The 22,135-nt window shown below is 42.2% G+C and overlaps 1 protein-coding gene across 1 annotated transcript; it reads left to right on the top strand.

Annotated features, from left to right (window-relative positions):
- Window positions 1-955: 955 nt before the first annotated feature.
- Window positions 956-21,836, top strand: MCUR1 (mitochondrial calcium uniporter regulator 1; the record flags this gene model as incomplete). The annotated part of the gene is made up of 9 exons (XM_080709891.1): window positions 956-1,262; window positions 10,213-10,332; window positions 11,692-11,795; window positions 12,313-12,414; window positions 13,282-13,323; window positions 15,448-15,519; window positions 17,386-17,439; window positions 19,606-19,720; window positions 21,781-21,836. The coding sequence occupies 9 exons, from the start codon at window positions 956-958 to the stop codon at window positions 21,834-21,836; spliced, it is 972 nt and encodes a 323-aa protein (XP_080566017.1).
- Window positions 21,837-22,135: the final 299 nt, after the last annotated feature.

Below are 22,135 nucleotides of genomic sequence, written 5' to 3'. Positions count from 1 at the left end.
GCTAAATTGCTTTCCCTACCAAATTTACAAATATATACTCCTAGTAACCTTTTGTGTCTGACTTGCACCTTGTTTTTTAAATCCTTTATAACTTGACAGACACTTGCATATCTTCCACAAATATACGCGTCCTCAGCCGTCTGTACCTTCCTCATTGCTCATACATAGTACACTCATCCTGTGTGTGTACGAGGGAGAGCACGCAACAAGGATCCCTCTGGGTTTTGTGTCCCCGAGTCAGCTGCCCTGTGCATTTCACTCATTCATTCCACAAACGTCTCCAGGTGACTGTGATAGCCGCAACAGGCATTCAGAAGGTTTACCGAACCAAACACTGCCTGGCTCAAATATTCTTTCATTATACCAGTACGTCTCATTTAACATTCTTGCCGCTTGTCTTAAATTCCCAGACTGGGACTTTCTCTTGTCTATGCTGCTCTAATCCGGGAACAAAAGCTCTGAAAGTTTAACCTTTAGAAGTATTTACTATGCAAGCGCTGTTCCCTAGGCCCTGTTAATAATCCCTTAAAATACACCCTAAAAAGCCACACTTCGGGGGACTTAGGACTGGGGTAGTTAATCAGTAAAATACAGCAAAGCTTGGTAGCCAAGAACTTTCAGAGGACTCCCGAGGGCGGCGGTGTCCTTAGGGTTTTTAAGGGCAGCAGCGTAATGAATATGCAAAAGATAGCAACCGCGTGGCCACTCAGCTCCGGGAACGCCCAGAGGCGCGGCACCGCCTCCCGGGGGCGTGACCACGCGAGGCGTGGCCTGTTATTGGACGTGATTTAAAAGTGGGCGTGGCCCCTGTCCGCTTCGCCCCGCCCCGGGGCGCGCGCCCGTCGGGAAAGGGCGGGCCCGCGCTGCCGCCCCCGCTCGCTCCCGCCGTGGAGCTCCGGCCGGGCCCGCGCGCCAGCCTCAGGAGCGTGCGCCCGGGCCAGTGACCGGCTCGGGGATGGCCTGCGGCTCGGTGGCGGGCGAGAGGCCGAAGCGCTCGCCGGCCCCCCGGCGGCTCCTGCCCTTCCTGCCCGCGGCCCGCCGCTGCCTGCGCCCGCTGCCCGGAGGGCTGGGGGCCCGCGCCTCGCCGCTGCTGCTCCTGCTGCTCGCGCCGCCCCCGCGCCTGGCCGCCGCCGCCCCGCGCAGGCCGCTGGCCGACCGGGAGCGCGCAGGGTCCCCGGCCGCGCGCGGGGGCGCGTGGAGGAGCCCGGCCGCCCGCCGCCCCCCAGGCCCCGGGCCCGCCGCGCTCGCCGCCCCGCGCAGAGGTGAGCCGGGCGGGCGGGCGGGTCAGCCCCGGGCTCGGCGCCTCCCGCCCGGGCCGAGCCGCTGTCAGCAGGCCGAGCACGTGTGCGGGCCGAGCCCGGGCGGGAAGACGGACGGGCCGCCGAGCGGCTGCAGACTGCTGGGCGGGTGGATGCCTTCTGCAAGCACCAGCGCCTGTTCTGTGCCCGGCACTTTTCTAGTTGTTGCACTACCGTGGTCAGCAAAATCTTTTCCCTCTGGAGCTTAATTCTAGTAGAGGAGATGCAAGAAACATATATGTTTGTGTAGGTATGTGCGGATAATTTGTATATATGTGTGTGCGTGCGTGTGCGTGTACATAGGCTGGGGTTCTGGTGTGTGTATATGCACATATATGCACTTCATGTATATATGCACATATATAAAGCGAAGCATGTATACACACACACACACACACACACACACACACACACACTTATATGCTGGGTTTTGGGGTTGTTTGTTTTGGTACTGGGACTTGAACCCTAGAGCATTCTGCCTCTGAGCTGCGTCACCAGCCCTACTTATTTATTTGCTTATTTTGTGGTACTGAGGGTTGATCCCGAAAGCATTCTTCTAGTTCTTCCTCTGACCTACACCCCCAGCCCTATTTTTTATTCTTTAGTTGGAAACAGGGTCTCACTGAGTTGCAAAGGGCCTTACTAAGTAGTAGCTGAGGCTGTCCTCGACCGCTATCCTCCTGTCTCAGCCTCCCAAGTGCTGGGATTATAAACCTGCGCCGCCACGCCTGGCTCCTTTTTATTTATTTTATTTATTTTTGTGTGGTACTGGGAGTGGAACCCAGGGGCTTTTCTACTCCTGGCTACACTCCTAGACTCATTTTATACTTTATTTGGAAACAGGGTCTCACTAAGTTGCTGAGAGCCTCACTTAAGTAGCTGAGTCTGGCTTCGAACCTGTGTGATCCTCCTGTCTCAGCCTCCCAAGTGCTCGGATTACAAGCGTGCGCCACCACTCCCGGCCTTTTTAAATTTTTAAACAAGGTCTCCATATATTGCTGAGAGTCTTGCTAAATTGCTGAGGCTGGCTAGATTGAAACTTGTGATCCTCCTGTCTCAGCCTCCCAAGTACTGAGGTTACAGGCCTGCACCACCATGGCCGGGTTCATGTATACTTTTTGCATATATAATTTTTATATATAAGTAATTTGATAAATGCTATAGAAAAAATAGAGGTGGTTAGGATTGAGAATTGGTGTGGCTCTCCAGTTGTGAATACAAATAGGGTGAGCCTAATCGATTTCATTGAGTAAGGAATGATTTGATTAAATACTTGAAGGAGATAACTGTCCACAGGAGATTAGGAAAGGAAACAGGCTTAAATTTGCTCCAATAAAATTGTTGATAAAAACATCATACCAGCTAATCCACAACCTTGGTATACATATCACTGGGTAATCTATACTACATACCCATTTATGACCATCAATAACCACACTTTTATCATATTTTTTTAGCAGAAATGTTCAATAAATATCTGCATCTCAAATTTAAGAATGCTCTTGGCTGGGAGATAAAGTGATTAGTAGAAAACAAGGTGAAGGAAGTTTCTGTTTTGTTTTTGTTTTGTTGGCGGTAGTATTCTATTGAACCAAAAGGCATTCTACCTCCCAGCGACACCCCCACCTCTTGTTTTATTTTTCTGTTTTGAAAAGGCATGCTAGGTTGCTGTCAGCCTGACTATATTGCTGAGACTGTTCTTGAACCTGCAATCTTCCTGTCTCTTCCTCCCAAGAAGCTGGATTACAGGTGGGTATGCCACCATGCCCAGAGAAAAGAAGTTTTATACATCAAGACTGGGAATGAGCATTGCGCTGTCAGTGGCCTGCAGTATGTAGGGGTTACTGACAGGTTTGGTCTTTATTTCCATAGTCGGCCTTTCGTTTCTCTTTTGACAAACTGGTAACTTCCAGTTTGTTTCCCTCCCGTAATTCAAGACTGTGGGACAAATGGAGGGTTTCTTTCTCATTGGTTTGCTAACATTAATATCAGCAAACTGATTCTGTCGTTTTAGTGTCAGAGACCTTATTCTTCAAAGTCAGAAGATGGGGATGGATGCATTAAAAACAGGGAAACAGCAGAGACACAATTAAAGAAGCAGGTGTGAAGCCAGGTGTGATGGCATGGTGGCACTCACCTGTAATCTCAGTACATGTGAGGCTGAAACAGGATCCCAGGTTTGAGGACATCCTCAGCAACTTATTGGGACCCTGTTTCCAAAAAAAAAATTTTATATATATATATATACACATATACACACACACATACACCGGGTGTGGCACACACTTGTAATCCCCGCTCTTGGTAGGCAGAGACAGGAGGATCGCACAGGTTCAAAGCCAGCCTCGCTGGCTTCAGAGACCCTGTTTTCAAATAAAAGTATAGAAAATAGGTCTGGGAGTGTAGCCTAAAGGGGTTCCATCCCTAGTATCACACACAAAAAAAAAATTGGGCTGGTTGGGGGGGGGCGTGTAGAATGTATGTATGCATGCCCTTTATTCATCAGCACATGAGCATTTTTGTTTATTTCCATCCCAGTGGTTGGTTTGGTGCCTGAGATTCTCAGTACTACTTAAGGATGTTTGCTCTTATACACAGCTAACTTCAGGCCTCTTTTATAATTGTGGGTTTTAACTAGTCTTTTGATATGCTAAAGGTCTCCAGAAAGGAGAATTTCATATTATACTATTACTTCCACACAGCTTGGTTTAATTACTTCCTGGTTATTAGTGGGATTTCACAGTGCAGCTGTCCTCAGGTGTTGCCTTTGGACTGAAGACAAGGTGGCTTTCCCTTCCCTCCGCGGGGTGGAGTGCCCAGTTGCAAGTGGCCAGCCCTTTGCTCCACTTTTCAACAAGCAGTGTTTCTTTGAAATGGGCTTGCTATTTCTGGTTCTAGTCATTTGAGGAAAAGAGAAAGAAAAAGAAAAAAAACATCTGTAGTGTCCAAATCGACATCGGCTCTCGCTAAAGCATAGTGGCAGGATTGTTTGTTTTATTTTGTAATATTTTTGGTGGGGGGTGAGGAGGTTATGTTTTAAATCACATGAGTCAGCTGGGCGTGGTGGCACATGCCTGTAATCCCACAACTTGGGAGGATGAGACAGGATCTCAAGTTCAAGGACAGGATAGCAATTTAGCAAGATTCTCAGCAATCTAGTGAGACCCTGTTTCAAAACAAAAAATAAAAAGGGATAGGGGTGTATTTGGGAGGTAGAACACCCCTGGATTCAATCCCTAGTAACACACACACACACACACACACACACACACACACACACACACACAGAAAAAAAGATTCTTTTGTTACTAGAAGTAAGGAATTTGGGACTAGCATCACAAACCATTCTAGACTTCTTTCATGTGTTGAAGCTCCATGACCAGCAGGTGACGAGGCCTGAGAGGGCCCTTGAGAAACGCTCTCATTCATTTCCTTATTCACTCACCGTTCTCGAGCTAGGTCTGTTGTGTCTTGGGGAGGCATCTTGGTGTCTTCTGTGGAAGCTAATTCTAGGCTTAGAACTGTAATCAAATGATGAAAAAAGAGGTCCTAATTCATATGAAAAAGGAAGGCCTGAGGTGAAGAAGAAAAAGGAGTTTCTTTCTAGACAGTGTCATAATTCAGATCATCACAGTTCAGTTACAAAAAAGTAAGATAGTACTCCTGGCTTACTGTATGCCAGGCCCTCTGCTAGATGCTAAAAATAAAAATGAGTAAGACTGTTTGTTCTTGAGCATCTTGGACTAACAGATAATAAAGATAAGGAAATAAAGTATTTTAAGTGCTGTGATAGAGAGCTACCTGTACCAAGCTGAAAGCACAGGTAAGGGAGCAATAAAGGATGCTCCTTTACCTGGGTGGTGGAGGAGGCAAAAAGAAATTTGAAGTGTAACGTAATGGCAGGCCTGGATCCTAAGGTATATGCTTAGTAAACTGCCCAGTTGGATGAAGGGCATGAAAGGATGCTAAAATGGTAACAGGAAAAGGGAGCAAGCCAACCTGCAGGCCTGTGAGTGCAGGAAATAAAATAGCTTAGGCTCCTAGAAAGCTGAAAGGAAATGTGTGGGCTAAAATATGAAGACCTTTGTACTCCTGGGTAAGGACCTTGTGGTGGGCCAGTGGTTCCTTGAATATATGGGCCGAATTTTATCATCAAACACCTAAGTCGTTGTATTTTGTCAATCAGCAGACGGTGCTAACACAAGTATCAGTCATCTCTTGGTCTAACCTCGATACTGATGGTGACCATGGGCTGCACAGAAAGAAGCACCAGACCCATAGAGGCCTGTATGTCACATATTTTACTTACTTGCAGTTGTCTTTTAGTGTGTTTAGGAATGAAGGACAGAGAGTAGTAGTCAATTAGCTGAAGTATCTTTCTGGTCATTCAGAAGGCCCATTTGAAGGACCTTTGATCTTTGAGTTAGTAAATGACTTTTGCTCTTGTAGGGTATTTGCCAGTCCATGGCAAAATTGGAAGAGTAAGGACAAATATGTAGTGAGATTTTTTTTTTTCTTTTTCTTTCTTTCTTTTTTTTTTTTTTTTTTTTTTTTTTTTTTTTTTTTTTTGCGGGTTTGGGATAGAACCCAGAGGCATTTGACCTCCGAGCTACACCCCCTGCCCAAGTTTTTATTCTTTATTTTGAAACAGGGACTCACTGAGTTGTGGAGGGCCTCACTTAGTAGCTGAGGCTGTCCGCGAACCGCTATCCTCAGGTCTCAGCCTCCCAAATGCTGGGATTACAAGTGTGTGCCACCACGCCCGGCTTGAGATTTTCATATCACTACCTGTACTAAATTTAAATGAAAGTTCTTTATTTTAGATTGTCCCAACTTTTTTATTTTCCTTTTTGGTTAAAACATATATTTTTAGTATGATGGTAACACTAAGAAACTATTATGTTTAAATAGCCTTTCTTGGCTGGTCATGGCAGCTCATGCTTGTAATCCCAGCACTTGGGAGGCTGAGACAGAATTGTGCAGGTTCAAAGCCAGCCTCAGCTACTTAGTGAGGCCCTTTGCAACTCAGTGAGACCCTATTTCAAAATAAAGACTAAAAAAAATAGGGCCGAGAGTGTTGCTCGGAGGTACAGTGATCCTGGGTTCCATCCCAGTACTGAAAAATAAATAAATATCCTTTCTTGACAAAATTAAAATTTGGCAACCCAAATGTTATTCCAATTAAAAAAAATACTTAGTAGTTTATGAAATGCAAAAGCCAGGAAACCATTGTAGTGGTATTATATTACCTCCTCGAATAAGTATCTTTTTTTCTGTCTCTTTTGCAGTACTAGGGATAGAACCTAGGGCTTCCCATTTGTTAGGCAAGGGTTTTATCAGTGAGTGACATTCCTAGCCTCAAATAAGTACCTTGAAACAAGAAGTTTACAAATTGGGTTGAATCTTCTGTTATATGTATGACAATTCTTTAAAAAAGTAAAGACTTTTAGAACACATCTCTCACTGAGCCGTGGTGACTCACACTTGTAATCCAAGTACCTGAGAGGCTGAAACGAGAGGATCACAGGTTCTTGGCCAGCCTCAACAACTTGTGAGGCCCTCCGCAATTTAGTGAGACCCTGTTTCAAAATAAAGAATAAAAAATAGGGCTGGAGTTATAGCTTGGAGGTACAATGCTCCTGGGATCCATCCTCATACCACAAAAAAATGGGGGGGGTACATCTATCTAAAGATGGGCTTTTACAAAGGCATCACAAGAAAATATATAAAATATTATTTATGAATAAATGATCTGAAAATGAAAGTTAGAAAATTATTCCATTTAAAATAATGCTTGTAGCCGGGCGTGGTGGCGCACGCTTGTAATCCCTGTGCTTGGGAGGCTGAGACAGGAGGATCACGCAGGTTCGAAGCCAGCAGTGCTGGCTTAAGAGACCCTGTTTCCAAATAAAAAGTAAAAAATAGGTCTGGGAGTGTAGCCCGGAGGTAGAAGGGCTTCCAGGAACCCCAGTGCCACCAAAAAATTAAAAAATAAATAAATTAATAAAATAAAATAATGCTTGTAATCCCAGAATCCGGGAGGCTGAGACTGGAGGATCATGGTTCGTGGACAGCCTCAGCTACTTAGTGAGGCCCTCCACAACTTAGTGAGACCCTGTTTCAAAATAAAGAATAAAAAATAAGGCAGGGGATGTAGCTCAGAGGTCAAATGCCCCTGGGTTCCATTCCCAGACCCACAAAATAATAATAATAATTAAATAAAATAACAGCAAAAAGAATAAAATATTTAGAAATATTTTCTTAAGGGCATAAAACAAGCCAGTTATGGTGGGCACACACTTGTAATCCCATTATTTGGGAGGCTGAGATAGGAGGATTGGGGTTCAAGGACAGCCTCAGCTACTTAGGCCCTTTGCAACTCAGTAAGACCATGTTTCAAAATAAAGAATAAAAAATGGGGCTGGGAGTATAGCTCGCAGGTAAAATGCCCCTGGGTTCAATCCCCAGGATCACCAAAGGGGGGGGGGCATAAAACAATCAGAAAACTACAAAACACTGAAGAAATTAAAGACCTAAATAAATGGGATGATTTACCATATTTGTTGATCTGAATATATAATACTATTAACATGGCAGTACTCCCCAAATTGATCTATACATTTTTTTTTGCACACGAAAAGATGCCCCACCAAAGAAATGCAAATCAAAACCACAAAGACCACTTCTTACTGGTTAAATTGCTTATTGGTGTTTTTTGTTTTGGGGTATTTTGTTTGTTGGGGGGGGGATACTAGGGATTGAATCCAGGGACATTTTACTCCCAAGCTAACTTGGCTCACTAATTTAGAGAACCTTTCTAAGATGCTGAAACTGGCCACAAACCTGCGATCCTCGTGTCTCAGCTCCCAAATACTGGAATTACAGGCAAGCACCACCATGCCTGGATGATAATAATTTTTTAAAACACAATTACAATTGCTAATAAGGTTGTGGGGAAGTTGGAAGCCTCTTAGCACTGCTAGTGAAAATGTAAAGTAGGGCCAGGTATGGTGGGGCACACCTGTAATCCCAGGATTTGAGAGGCTGAGACTGGAAGATTGCAGGTTCAGACCAGCCTCATTTTCAAATGAGTCCCTATTTGAAAATAAAAAAAAAAAAAAATAGGGCCGTGGGTATAGTTCAGAGGTAGAATTCCCTTGGGTTCACAAAAAGAAAGAAAGTGTAAAGCAGTGCAGCCACTTTGGAAAACAATCTGGCAGTTCCCAAACCAGACATAGTTACCGTGGGATCCAGCAGTTCTATTCCTTGGCAGATACTCAAAAGAAATGAAGACATACCCGTCTATGGGATTCTTCCTGATAGCCCAAAAGTGGAACCAGTCCATGTGGAAATTTGGTGTAGCCATACAATAGAACATAAAGAAAGTTGGGATGCATTCTACAACACGGATGACCCTTGAAAACATGCTAACAACTGAAAGAAGGTGTTCACAAGGCAACATATTACATGATTCCGTTTATATGAGATCAGAGTAGGCAAGCAGTAGATACACTAAATCAGTAGTTGTTTATGGCCGGAGAGGAGTAGAGAAGGGCTGAGGGAATTGGAGGGCGATGGATGAGGGGTATACTTTTCTTTGGGGGAGAAGAAAGTATTCCTTTTTTTTTTTTTTTTTTTTTTAACAATACTGGGGATTGTACTCAGGGGCATTCTATCCCCAAGCTACACCCCCAGCCCTATTTTTTTTTTATTCTTTATTTTAGGGTCTCACTAAGTTGCAGAGGGCCTCACTAAAGCTGAGGCTGGCTGAAAACCTGCAGTCCTGTCTCAGCCTCCCAAATGCTGGGATTTCAAGCTTTGCCACCATGCCCAACTATGAAGAAAGTATTCTAAAACTGAATGTGGGGATGGTTGCACAACTCAGTAGATATACTAAAAACAAATTTTGCACTTCAAATGGTTTGATTGTATAGTATGTGAATAATGTGGGGTGGTTTGTTTTTGGTTTTTTGTTTTGTTTTGTTTTTTGTTTTTTTGTGGGTCTGTCTGGGGATGGAAATGGAACCCAGAGGCATTTGCCCTCCAAACTACGCCCCTTGCCCTATTTTTTATACTTTATTTTGAAACAGGTCTAAGTTACAGAGGGCTTCACTAAGTAGCTGAGGCTGTCAGCGAACAGCGATCCTCCGGTTTCAGCCTCCCAAATGCTGGGATTACAAGCGTGCACCTCCACGCCCTGCAAATAATATGTTTTTAAAGCTGTTGGAAAAAAAAAAAAAAGATAGGGTGCTGGTGTGGCTCAGTGGAAAGTGCTTACCTAGCATACTAGAGGCCCTGGATTCCATTCTTAGCAACACACACACACAGCCTTATTTTTTCAGGGTGCTTAACTGTCTTACTGTTAATAATTTATTATCCTGGGAGCTGGGTTCTTTTTCTGTCTTGAAGTTGTGGAATCAGTAACAAAATCTAGCACTATGCAGGGAAGGAGGCTTTTATCTAGAGTGAGAAGTGTGACATGAACTTGCAAATTCATATATACAGAGTTTGTATATAAAGTGTTAAAGAAGTAAGGGGGAGGGATAGACTAATCAAGGAAAGGAATATTCATGTCTTTTCTGGGAATGGGTGGAGATTTTTAGGAAATCAGACACGACCTCTTTTTGCTTCTTTTATGGTTCTTTCTACTCTTAGTCAAGGGCAATTTTGAACGCCCTGGCTCATGGAGGAGTGTCACTCTACATGCAGATGGTTTGTAATGAAGGTGGGAGTTGTCTGGGGTCACTCTGGTGGCTCAAGCTTTTCACCGGAAAGGGAACATGGCCTTCAGGCATTGTTCCTCCAAGATAAGATCTGGGCTGGTTACAACTTCCACCGGGTCACCTAGGCAGTACAAGATTAGGGCAGCATAACATTACCACTAAATCTGTTTTGAACCTTCTTTTTCTTCCAGAGCTGAGCCTGTCTGCAGAGCACCTGCAGCTGGAGCAGAAAAGGGGAGATTTCACCTCTGGTGGGAATAGGAAGCTCTTCTTTGACACCCATGCCTTGGTGTGCCTCCTGGAAGAAAATGGTAATACTCTCCCCCTCAGGCAGCGACTTCTCCTGGTACCATTTGGTTTCTTGTATTGCTCTCTGACTTTTTTGGGGGGTGGGGGGCTACTGGGGATGGAACCCAGGGGCACTCTACCTGCGAGCTATACCCCCAGCCCTATTTTTTGTTCTTTATTTTGAAACAGGGTCTCACTGAGTTGCAAAGGGCCTCACTAAGTAGCTGAAGCTGGCCTTGAGCCACAATCCTCCTGTCTCAGGCTCCCAAATGCTGGGATTACAAGTGTGTACCATCACGCCCAGCTTTCTCTCTGACTTTTTTTTTTTTTTTTTTTTTGGCAGTACTGGGGTTCCTGGACCTCTGGGCTACACTCCCAGACCTATTTTACATTTTATTTAGAAACAGGGTCTCACTAAGTTGCTGAGAGCCTCACTCAGTAGCTGAGGCTGGCTTCGAACCTGTGCCATCCTCCTGTCTCAGCCTCCCAAGTGCTGGGATTACAGGCGTGTGGCGCCACCACGCCCAGCTCTTGACTACTTTAAAATGGATATGAAATGTTGAGATTTTTCTAGTTAGGCATATTATTTTAATAACATACATTTTAAAATTAAGAAAATTGACCACTGTAGAAAATTTAGACAACTTAAATAAATATAAAGAAGAAAATAAAAATTGTCAGACATGGTAACACATAGCTGTAATCCCTATACTTGAGAGGCTAAGACAAGTGAAATGCAGGTTTGAAGACAGCCTCCACACTTCAGTAAGACGCTCAGCAACTTAGCAAGACCCTATTTTAAATAAAAATCTAAAAAGGCTGGGGTGTATCTTAGAGATAGAATGTCCTTCTGTTTAATCCCTAGTACCATGGGGGGAAAATTGTCCTGAATCTTTGTTAAATTACAGAACAATCTGGGGGTGTAACTTAGGTTAGAGTACATGCCTAATATTATAAGGCCCTGGGTTTCATTCCCATCAAACCCCCCAAAACTTTACAGAAACAATCCTTGGCATCTAAAATTTTGAGACTTGCTTTTTTCACTTGACATTGAATGTAGGTACTGCTGTGTCATTAAACATTCTCTGGAGACATAATAGGAAGGATGATAGGAGACATGATAGGAACATGATTGACAGCTAGGAAGGATGTTAGCGGTCGTCCGCCCAGCCACCTCACTGAGCTAGGGAGACACAGGCTAAGGTTTCTTACTAGTCAGAGTGACAGATACTCGTCTCCAGTCTCTCCACACCTATCCACCACGCTGCTTTCCTCTCGCTTCTGAATTCAGACCTTCATGGGCATGTATTAATTTGCTGTGGCCTATTTTTATGGCTATATGTCTTCTGTATATGATTGTATTTGTTTGTGTGCTTGCTTAGGGTTTACTACTCAACAAGCAGAAATCATTGTCTCTGCCTTGGTCAAGATCATGGAGGCCAACATGGAGATCGTCTACAAAGACATGGTCACCAAGATGCAGCAGGTGAACTTGGTCCCTGTGGTTTAGCATATTCAAAACCTGAAAGTGAGATATTATTTGTATTAAGTATTAATGTAATTTTTGGATAATGTTTGATTAAAAAGTATATAGTTATTTCAACCATAGTTAAGAGGCAACAAATTACAGTGACATAAAATATATTTCAAGGCAATTTAGTCAACTATTATAGACTCATACTTGAAAGCTCACAGTGCTTGAAAACTGCCTGTTCTGGTCAGGGGCACTTGAATAAATGGAGCTGTGGCTAGAATTGTAGTATTATAGCATCAGGTTCTTGAGTCCACAGACTGTAACCCATTAACTGTGACTCACTTGGTAATGAAGCCCATGTGTGTTTTTGTTCTTTTCATTTTCTCATTTTGAAATCATGGGTGACCTTACTGAACCCCCCTCTTGTCCACATTCTTCTAGTTTCTCATTAAGATGATGGCAGGTATGGATGCCAGAAGATGGACTTCCAGGCTGGACCGCATTACATGTTTTGTTTCTCTTTTCCTAGGAGATCACTCTTCAGCAAATAATGTCTAAGATTGCTAATGTAAAAAAAGATATGATTATTTTGGAGAAGAGTGAATTTTCAGCCCTCAGAGCAGAAAATGAGGTAAAACTACAGAGCCATTTATAAAATTTGTTACATTAAGACATTAAAGCGAAACATACAAAAGGGCATAAATAAGTGTGTCGCGGTGAACTTGGAGTGGACACCGCTGGTCAGATCAAGAGGCAGAATGTCACCAGCGCCCAGAATTCTGTCTTCCTCCTGCCCCTTCCGTCACAGTCCCAACTAGTTTTGCCTGTTCTAGAACCATATTTGATGGAAGCATACAGCATGCCTTGTGGCAGTCAGCCCTGTTTTATTGTCTGTAGTATTATGTGACTATGCCACATCGTTTTAATTTGATATATATTAGGATTATTCCCACTTTGGGTTGTTATGAATAAGTGCTCCTGCAAAATATCCCTTTCCCTTTAAGTGTAGCCTGTGGGGTCAGCATTTAAGTAAGCGTCCTCTCTGCATCTTCCTTTTATTTTCAGTTATTTAAAAGCCCCCCCAAGAGGCTGCCATTTATTGCCTCTTGATCTTAGCCCCATAAGAAAACTTATAATAAAACAATAAAGTCTGAACTCTCAGAGTTGCCCTTGATAAAATCAGCTATTTGAGAGCAGAATTAGTTGAAATAAAAACCAAAGAAGATAGTATTATAGAAAGCAGAGTCATTGAAGGCAAATGTACATGTTAAAAAAAACAATTGTGCTCCTAATTCCATACAACCATGATGAATTAAAACTAATTGCAGGGGCTACATATGCATGATACTATGACTGTCAATTAATTTGAGTTCTGAATGTATTCCAGTTTGTGGTAAATGAGAGAAGTTGAAGCATTTGTACATAAATACATATTGTAATGTTTGTTGATTATCAAGTTTTATAATTTCTCTTTCTAAACTTATCCTTGTTCTTTTAGAAAATAAAACTTGAATTACATCAGTTAAAACAACAAGTAATGGTAAGATTCCCTTTCTTGTTCTCTGGCTTGCTTGTAATTATTTGAATTTAATAAATATAATATCAAAAAGAATTATATGTTCTTAAATTTTAAATCCTTTTTCTTTTTTGCAATACTGGGGATTAAACTCAGGGGCATTCTCTGTATGAGTTATATCCCCAGCCCTATTTTTTTATTATTTATTTTGAGACTGGGCCTCACTAAGTAGCTGAGGTTGGCCATGAACCACAATCATCCTGTCTCGGCCTCCCAAATAGTGGGATTACAAGCATGCACCACCAAGCCTGCTTTTAATTCTTTTTTTTTTTTTCCTTTATTACTGGAGAATGAACCCAGGAGCATTTTACTTCCAAACTATTATACTCAGCCCTTTTTTGTTTTGAAATAGTCTCACTAGGTCACTATGCTGCTGAGGCTGGTCTTGAATCTGTGATCCTCCTATCTCAGCCTCCCAGGTACTGGGATTACAGGTGTGTGCCACCATATCTGGCTAAAATTTTAATTCTATGTGAAATGTTTGTGTAATATGCCTCAAACATATACTAAGTAGCTGAGGCTGGCCGTGACATGCAATCATCCTGTCTCAGCCTCCCAAATACTGGGATTACAAGCACGTACCACCAAGCCTGGCTTTTAATTCTTTTTTTTTTTTTTTTCCTTTTTTTTCTTTAGTACTGGAGATTGAACCCAGGAACATTTTACTTCTAAGCTATACCTTCAGCCCTTTTTTGGTTGAAAACACAATGAATAAATCACCAGTGTCTATAACCAAATCCATTAGCAATACTCGTTTTGAGGAGGAATTAAATAATTTTAGATCAAAATGTTTCTAACATAGCCACATGAAACCCTTTTTTAAAAAAAAAGTTGCCTTTTTTTTTGCTATTTTTTTTTTTTTTTTAGCACTTGGAATGGAACACAGGGGCATTTATCTCTGAGCTACATTCCCAGCCCTATTTTTATTTTATTTTATTTCTTTCTTTCTTTATTTATTTATTTTGCAGTACTGGAGATGGAACCCAGGGGCATTGTTGTACCTATGAGCTATACCCCCAGGCCTATTTTTTATTCTTTATTTTGAAACAGGGTCTCACTGAGTTGCAGAGGACTTCACTAAGTAGCTGAGGCTATCTGCAAACCTCAATCCTCTGGTCTCGGCCTCCTGAATGCTGGGATTACAAGGGTGCACCACCATGCCCGGCTCCTGTTTTTATTCTTTATTTTGAAACAGGACATCACTAAGTAGCTGAGGCTGGCTGCAAACCTGCGATCCTCCTGTCTTAAGCCTCCCAAGTACTAGGATTACAAGCATTTGCCACAATGCCCAGCAGTTGATTTTTTTTTAAGAAAGACTGTTAAAAAAAAAAAAAAAAAGATTTTGATGAGTTTCAGACAGAAGGCTTTATTTAAACTAGAATTTATTATTTTTCCTCTTTGAATCCTTTTTTTTTTTTTTTTTTTTTGTGGTACTGGGGTTCCTGGAAGCCCTTCTACCTCCAGGCTACACTCCCAGACCTATTTTTTATATATATTTTTGAAACAGGGTCTCTTACGCCAGTGCGGCTGGCTTCTTGAACCTGCGCGATCCTCCTGTCTCCACCTCCCAAGTGCGGGGATTACAAGCGTGCGCCACCACACCCGGCCTGAATCCATTTTTGCCTTCTAAAATTGTCTAGGCAATTGCCTTATTCATTCATAATTCCACTTAGGAGATTATATGGGGAATAATCTTTGAGCCTAAAAGCAACAATAGTGTCTGTAGTCTCAGCTATGTAGGAAGCTGAGACGAAGAATCACGTGAGCCCCAGGAGCTTGAGGCCATCCTGAAAACATAGCGAGACCCCTTATCATAAACAAATGAAACAGCAGTACTACCTGCCCTAGGCTGGCTTGGACAGCAGAGGGGATTATTTGTCTGTATAACTGGGGCTCCCTAAGACTAGACTGACTTTGGACATGGCTTATCCAGAGTCCCCAGCATCATTAGGCCCTGGCTGGACGCCTCTGACTGCGCCCTTCCCTCCCTCCACGGCAGGCCCCTGGGGTGGAGGCAGGCCCAGGCTCCATGTGTCAGAGGTTTGGTTTTCTTACTCTGGATCTCTTTGTTGTTTGCCTTCCTACTAGGATGAAGTGATCAGAGTCCGAACAGATACCAAATTAGACTTCAATTTAGAAAAGAGCAGAGTAAAAGAATTGGTATGTTCCTTTATTAAAAGTAGGTTATAAATTAATTTTTTTCAGAATGGAATGCTCAGTTAAGTATTAAGTTTATATACAAGTTACAAGTACTGTTAAATATTTACCAGTTTATCAGTGCTAGACACAACTTTAACTACATTTTGGATTAGGGCTCAAATTTGGTGCTTTCAAAAGTAACATTAAAATTAAAATCTTGGTCATATTGAGTTTTAATATTTTTGTTTGTTTAAGAGATACTTAATTATGTTACATAAGCATTAATAAGGAAATTTAACTCAGTCTTGTTCTATTTAATCCTGACTTAAAATCTCCACAGGGCCTAATTTTACAAAAGTTAAATCATTTATCTCAGATAAGTAATCTTAATTACTAATATGAAATTCTACAGTGAAGTGCAAAATTAAAACATATTTCCATATTGGGGTGTGTGTGTGTGTACATATGTGTGTGTGTGTGTGTGTGTGTGTGTGATTCACTAACCTAAATTGATCTTAGTAATCCTAAACTTGGGTTTCTCTGAAGTATCCTAAGTAAACTACGTGTAGTAGAGTTGTGCAGCTGATATGTGGGTCATAAACATTGACAAAGATGAGTTATTTGGCTTCCTATTTCTCTTGGTAGTTATAATATTAAATTACTGTGGCTATATTTACCTCCAGTTTCAAAAGCAGTGGGGCATATAAAATGTTTGGGGGCTCAGAGAGATGGATCCACATATGCTATTTTTTAAGCAGTGTCGAGACAGGCTTTTCTCTTGTGCATGATCAGTGTTGATGCCTTAAGGTGTACTGAAAATCCAGCTCCATTCTTCCCTCTCGTGGTCGTTTTACACATAGCACTGTGGTCTGAAACTGAAGCCCTGGTATTTTAAAGAGCTTTGTTTGGTCTTGCAGCTAGTACCTAGTCTGGGTTTTTTTTTTTTTTTTACTTTTAGGAAATTCTGTTTTTATACTATCCTTTCAGTAGTCGCATGGAAAACATGTTATAGTTAGAAATATCCTAGGTATTTCAAAGCCTTAATCTTCTCTAAGCATAATGTTAATTTAGGTCTTAAATATCTTCATTTAAACTACAAATTGTCCTTTGCTCAATCAAGTCCTATGGCCACTCTTAAGGAGCTGTCTGATTTTGATTTTAGCATCCAGTAACTGTACTAGATCCTTTCGCTGACATTAGTAGCCAAAGGCAAAAAAAAAAAATTAAAATTCTGAGTAGAATTTGTCAATTCCTTTAGTAACAGTGGATTATGACTGTGCAAGCAGGCTTATTATTATTATCATTATTAAATCAAATGTGATGGCTTCTTATCTTTTTCATATTTATGTACTTATGTTGCATTTTATGGCCACAATGCAGTGTCTTTGCCACAGGTTATTATTTTCTCCCCGACTTTACATTGTTCCATCTTTTCTCTAAGCCTCAAGTCAACACCTGTTTTGCCTGTAGTTAGGATGGGATAGCCCCTGACATGAATTGGTTTTCCACCGTTTTCAATTCTCTCAAAGCAAAACCCATGTGACCTAGCTTCCATCTAAACTGGCCCCGGGAAATGCTGTTTTAATAGTGAGACAGTACAGTTTTGTTGACTCTTTGCCATCAAAGCAAAGAGATGAAACAAGAACAATATAGCAGAAAGAGCCCTGACAGATGACAAAGGGGAATCCACATACCAGAACAATGAGTGAGTATAAAATAAGAAAGCTAAAATAACAGAAAGAGAGAGGTAGGCAGGCTGCTCTAGCTCAGAGGTGGCTCTCTGGTGTTAACACGTTCTAGGAAGTGCTGAGACTAGAACATCTAAGGCAACAGAGAAGAGGAGAAGGGAGTAGATCTGGATCTGACCCATGTTAATGTTTGTTTCAGTTTTCAATGAACGAAAGGAAGCTGCTGGAATTGAGGACAGAAATAGTGGAATTGGTAAGAAATGGAACTTGGACTTTTCTTTGCCATTTATTCATATCTGCTTCATCCCATGCATGGTTACTGTTCTTTATAAGGATATGTTTTAGAAAAATATACCGTTTTGCCAGATGTTGTGGTCCACACCTATGATCTCAGTACTTGGGAGGCTGAGATAGGAGGGTCGCAGGTTTGAGCCCACCTCAGCAACTTAGTTTAACTCTTAGCAACTTAGTGAGACCCTATTTCAAAATTTAAAACGTGGAGGCGGGGGGAGTAGGCATATAACTTGGAGATAGAATGCCCCTGGGTTCAATTTCCCAGTTACAACAACAAAAGATAAGCAGTTTTATGTCACAGGATTTTTGAAGATTGGGGTAGACTGTACATGGCATGGAAATTGCTGTCTTAACCATTTTTCTGTATGGGCAGATGGCATTTATTTTGCAGAATTGAAACTGTGTGCCTTCAACACTAACTCGCCATTTCCTCCCACAGCACCAGGCAGCTCCCATTTTGCTTTCTCCCTCTATTCATTTGACTACTCTAGATAAACTCACATGAGTAAAATCATATAGAATTTGTCTTTTAGGGGCTAGCTTATTTCTTTTTAGCATAATGTCCTCAAGATTTACCCATGTTGTTATGAATGACAAGATTTCTTCCTTTTTAAGGTGGAATAGTATTTCATTGTATGTATATACCACATTTTGTTTATTAGTCTATCAATAAACCACTGGAATTGCTTCCATGTTTTGACTATTGTGGATAATGCTATATTGAATATGGGGGTGTAAATATATGTTGAGTCCCCAATTCTAGTTCTTTCAGGTATGTCCCCAGGGGTTGAGTGTCATGGAATTTTTTGTACTTAACAAAATAGCTGATGATCTTAGTGAAAGTTTAAGCCTCAGTAGTTGACAAATAATAAGGAATGGGAATGTCCTTTGGTGTTATAATCTATGGCATACATTGCTTCTTTTCCATATACCACATTTCCTCGTGGGCTAGGGTAGGGCATAGTGGTAGAGCAGATGGTTAGCATTCATGAAGCCCTAAGTCAAGCCCCCAGCACCCCACACACATGCGTACACACACTCACAAAACCCATCCTGTTTTATCTGGGAGCTCTGGAACCTATAAGAGACATCTGTGAGAAAATTCTGGAATTTTGGAATATTTCTCTGGCATTCTCTTGCATTTGTCCAAGCATTTGTTTTCTTATTCCTTTCCTGAATTGGTAGCCATAGGAAACTACTTAGTTCTGAGGTTTTCGTAAAGGATTCTCAGTGTTTTCATGCATTGGTGCAGTTATATAACGTCTTTATGACATCAGCCGAACTGCCAACTCACTGCCGCTGAGAAGGCTGTGTACCTTGTTCAGCTGTATTATATTTGGAGAAGGACACAAATTGGCCTTTAGTGGCCAACCCCTGATATTAAGGAAGCACTTAATGTTTGAACACTGTGAAAGAAGAAAGCTTATGAAAGTATGACTAGAAACTGTCAAGGCAAGCTGCGTTGCTTTCATATTTTCTAAGGCTACATTCATTTCTCAAAAGAGCTTTCAAGTTTACTCTGTGTCTTTTGCTAGGGGTACTTAGAAGATGAGACGAGCCAGGCGTGGTGGCGCACGCTTGTAATCCCCACAATAGGGAGACAGCAGGATTGTGGTTCGAGGACAGCCTCAGCTACTTAGTGAGGCCCTTTGCAACTCAGTGAGACCCTGTTTCAAAATAAAGAATAAAAAGTAAGGCTGGGGGTGTAGCTCGGAGGTAGAATAATGCTCAGAGGTAGAATGCCCCTGGATTCCATCCCCAGTACCAAAAAAAAAAAAGATAAACTCATCGCCAGGGAGAACCGGCTGGCCTTGTACTGCGCAGCCTGGGGTTTATAGAAGCTTTTCACAAAGATTATTACATCGATTCTCTAAATAGCCTGGGTGAAAGCAGGGACAGAGGTTTTTTTTTTTTCTTCTCTCTAATCAGAAGGAAGTTGAGGCCTAAACGTTGAGGGTCCTAGGCTGAGCAGTGTGCCCCGAGGAAGGCAGAACTGACAGTAAAGCAAGGCCCCCAGCCTTACCCCAGCTGCCTGTGGCTTCCCTGCCAGGAGGAGCTCAGGACTGAGGGCAGAGGGCACAGTACCCCAGATTCTCTAATTCTCTGAACATCTATGTTTTGAAAGCATGCCCAGCAGGACCGGGCCCTGACCCAGACAGACAGGAAGATAGAGACGGAGGTTGCTGGTCTCAAAACCATGCTTGAGGCGCACAAGCTTGACACTATCAAATATTTAGCAGGTAAGCTGCTTTCTGTCTACTTATTTTATTTGTGGTGCTGGGGATTGAACCCAGGGGCATTCTGCCTCTGAGCTACAGCTACAGCCTTATTTTACTTTTTATTTTGAAACCCAGTCTCACTAGATAATAAGATTACAGACTCTGTCTATAACATGTTTTAAACACTACAGCCTTGCGCCGGGTGTGGTGGCGCACGCTTATAATCCCCGCGCTTGGGAGTCGGAGACAGGAGGGTATCGCAGGTTTGAAGCCAGCCGCACTGGTTTAAGAGACCCTGTTTCCAAATTAAAATAATATAAAATAGGTCTGGGAGTGTAGCCTGGAGGCAGAAGGGCTTCCAGAAACACCAGTACCAAAATAAATAAATAAATAAACACTACAGCCTCAGTCCTATTTTATTTATTTAGTTAGTTAGTTTGTGGTACTGGGGGTAGAACCCAGAGGGTTTCTACCTCTGGGCTATACTCCCAGGCTTATCTTATATGTTATTTGGAAACAGGGTCTCACTACGTTGCCGAGAGCCTCACTAAGTAGCTGAGGCTGGCTTCGAATCTCTGCGATCCTCCTGTCTCAGCCTCCCAAGCACAGGGATTACAAGCGTGCGCCACCACATCCAGCTTATTTTTTATTTTTAAACAGGGTCTTACTAGTTGCTCAGGCTGGCCTCAGACCCGGGGTCTTCCTGTCTCCGTATCCCAAGTTCTGGGATAACAGACACACATCACCACACCTAGTGAAATTTGACTGTTTAAAATACGCATTTTACGCCAGGCGTGGTGGCGCACGCTTGTAATCCCCACGCTTGGGAGGCGGAGACAGGAGGATCGCGCAGGTTCGAAGCCAGTCGTGCTGGCTTAAGAGACCCTGTTTCCAAATAAAAAGTATAAAATAGGTCTGGGAGTGTAGCCCGGAGGTAGAAGGGCTTCCAGAAACCCCAGTACCACCCAAGAAAAAAAAATGCATTTTAAGCCGGGCGTGGTGGCGCACGCTTGTAATCCCTGCGCTTGGGAGGCTGAGACAGGAGGATTGCGCAGTTTCGAAGCCAGCCTCAGCTACTTAGTGAGGCTCTCAGCAACTTAGTGAGACCCTGTTTCAAAATAAAATATAAAATGGGTCTGGGAGTATAGCCCAGAGGTAGAAAGCCTCTGGGTTCCACCCCCAGTACCACCAAAAAAAAAAAAAAGAAGAATAAATAAATAAAATAAAATATGCATTTTAATGCATATTTTATAATGTATGTACATACACAGGCACACACACAGTTTGTGATTACAGAGTTTTTGTGATTCTAAACTTTTATTTAATAGTTTTCTTCAGGGCTGGGTGTAGTGGCACACACTTGTAGTCCCTGCACTTGAGAGACTGAGACAGGAGGATCACACAGGTTCGAAGCCAGCCTCAGCTACTTAGTGAGGCTCTCAGCAACTTAGTGAGACCCTGTTTCCAAATAGAGTATAAAATAAGTCTGGGAGTATAGCCCAGAGGTAGAAAAGCCCCTGGGCTCCATCACCAGTACCACCAAAAAAATAAAAAAACAAAAGTTTTCTTGAATATTGGATACATCTATACTCTGAAGATGATAATTTTGAGGTGTGGGGTTTGATTTTTAATAGGCAAGTGTTTTAATGAATATGGCTCCTCAATGAGCAAACACAGGTCCTAGGGGTTTTTTTTATGTTCTTGGTGGATAGATGAATGTGTTTTCTTATTAAATCGATGTCTCTGTACTTCAGATCTCCTTCATATTACTTATAATACCTAATACAGTGTTAAAAAGACATGTTTCTTGGGCTGGGCATGGTGGCACATGCTTGTAATCCCAGCGTTCGGGAGGCTGAGACGGAAGGATCGCAGTTCACGGACAGCCTCAGCTACTTAGGCCCTCTGCAACTTAGTGAGACCCTGTTTTGAAATAAAGAATAAAAAATGGGGCCAGGGGTGTAGCTCAGAGGTAGAATGCTCCTGGGTTCCATCCCCAGACCCGCAAAGAAAAAAAAAAAAATTTCTTCAGGTAACTGTTAGTAGAACTAATAGTACTCTCAATTATTTTTTTCTTACAGGGTCTGTATTTACGTGCCTAACAGTAGCTCTGGGATTTTATCGCCTGTGGATATAATAAAGTGTTTATTTAAAGAGATTTCTATTGTTTTGCCTTAAGAATACCAGATTGTTTCCTCCTTTATTTTTTTGTTTCAAATTTATCCTGATTTTTACTTAATGCATATTATTTATTTTTAATGCAAATTATGGGCACAATACCAAGGCAAAGAAGTCGCGAACTCCATAATTGTTCCTCTCGTCTTCGTTCAGTTGACTCTGTATCCGAGGGGTGTGGACCACACACTGAAGACTCCACTCAGCTGAACCGATGGACTTGGTCTAACTTGTGGTGCATACCAACAGCAGATGTTTGTA

Source organism: Muscardinus avellanarius (assembly GCF_963383645.1).
Source record: "Muscardinus avellanarius genome assembly, chromosome: 14".
In the NCBI taxonomy this organism is placed as follows: domain Eukaryota; kingdom Metazoa; phylum Chordata; class Mammalia; order Rodentia; family Gliridae; genus Muscardinus; species Muscardinus avellanarius.
The sequence above is the reverse complement of the archived record's forward strand: the minus strand, read 5'-3'. Positions and strand labels throughout refer to the sequence as shown.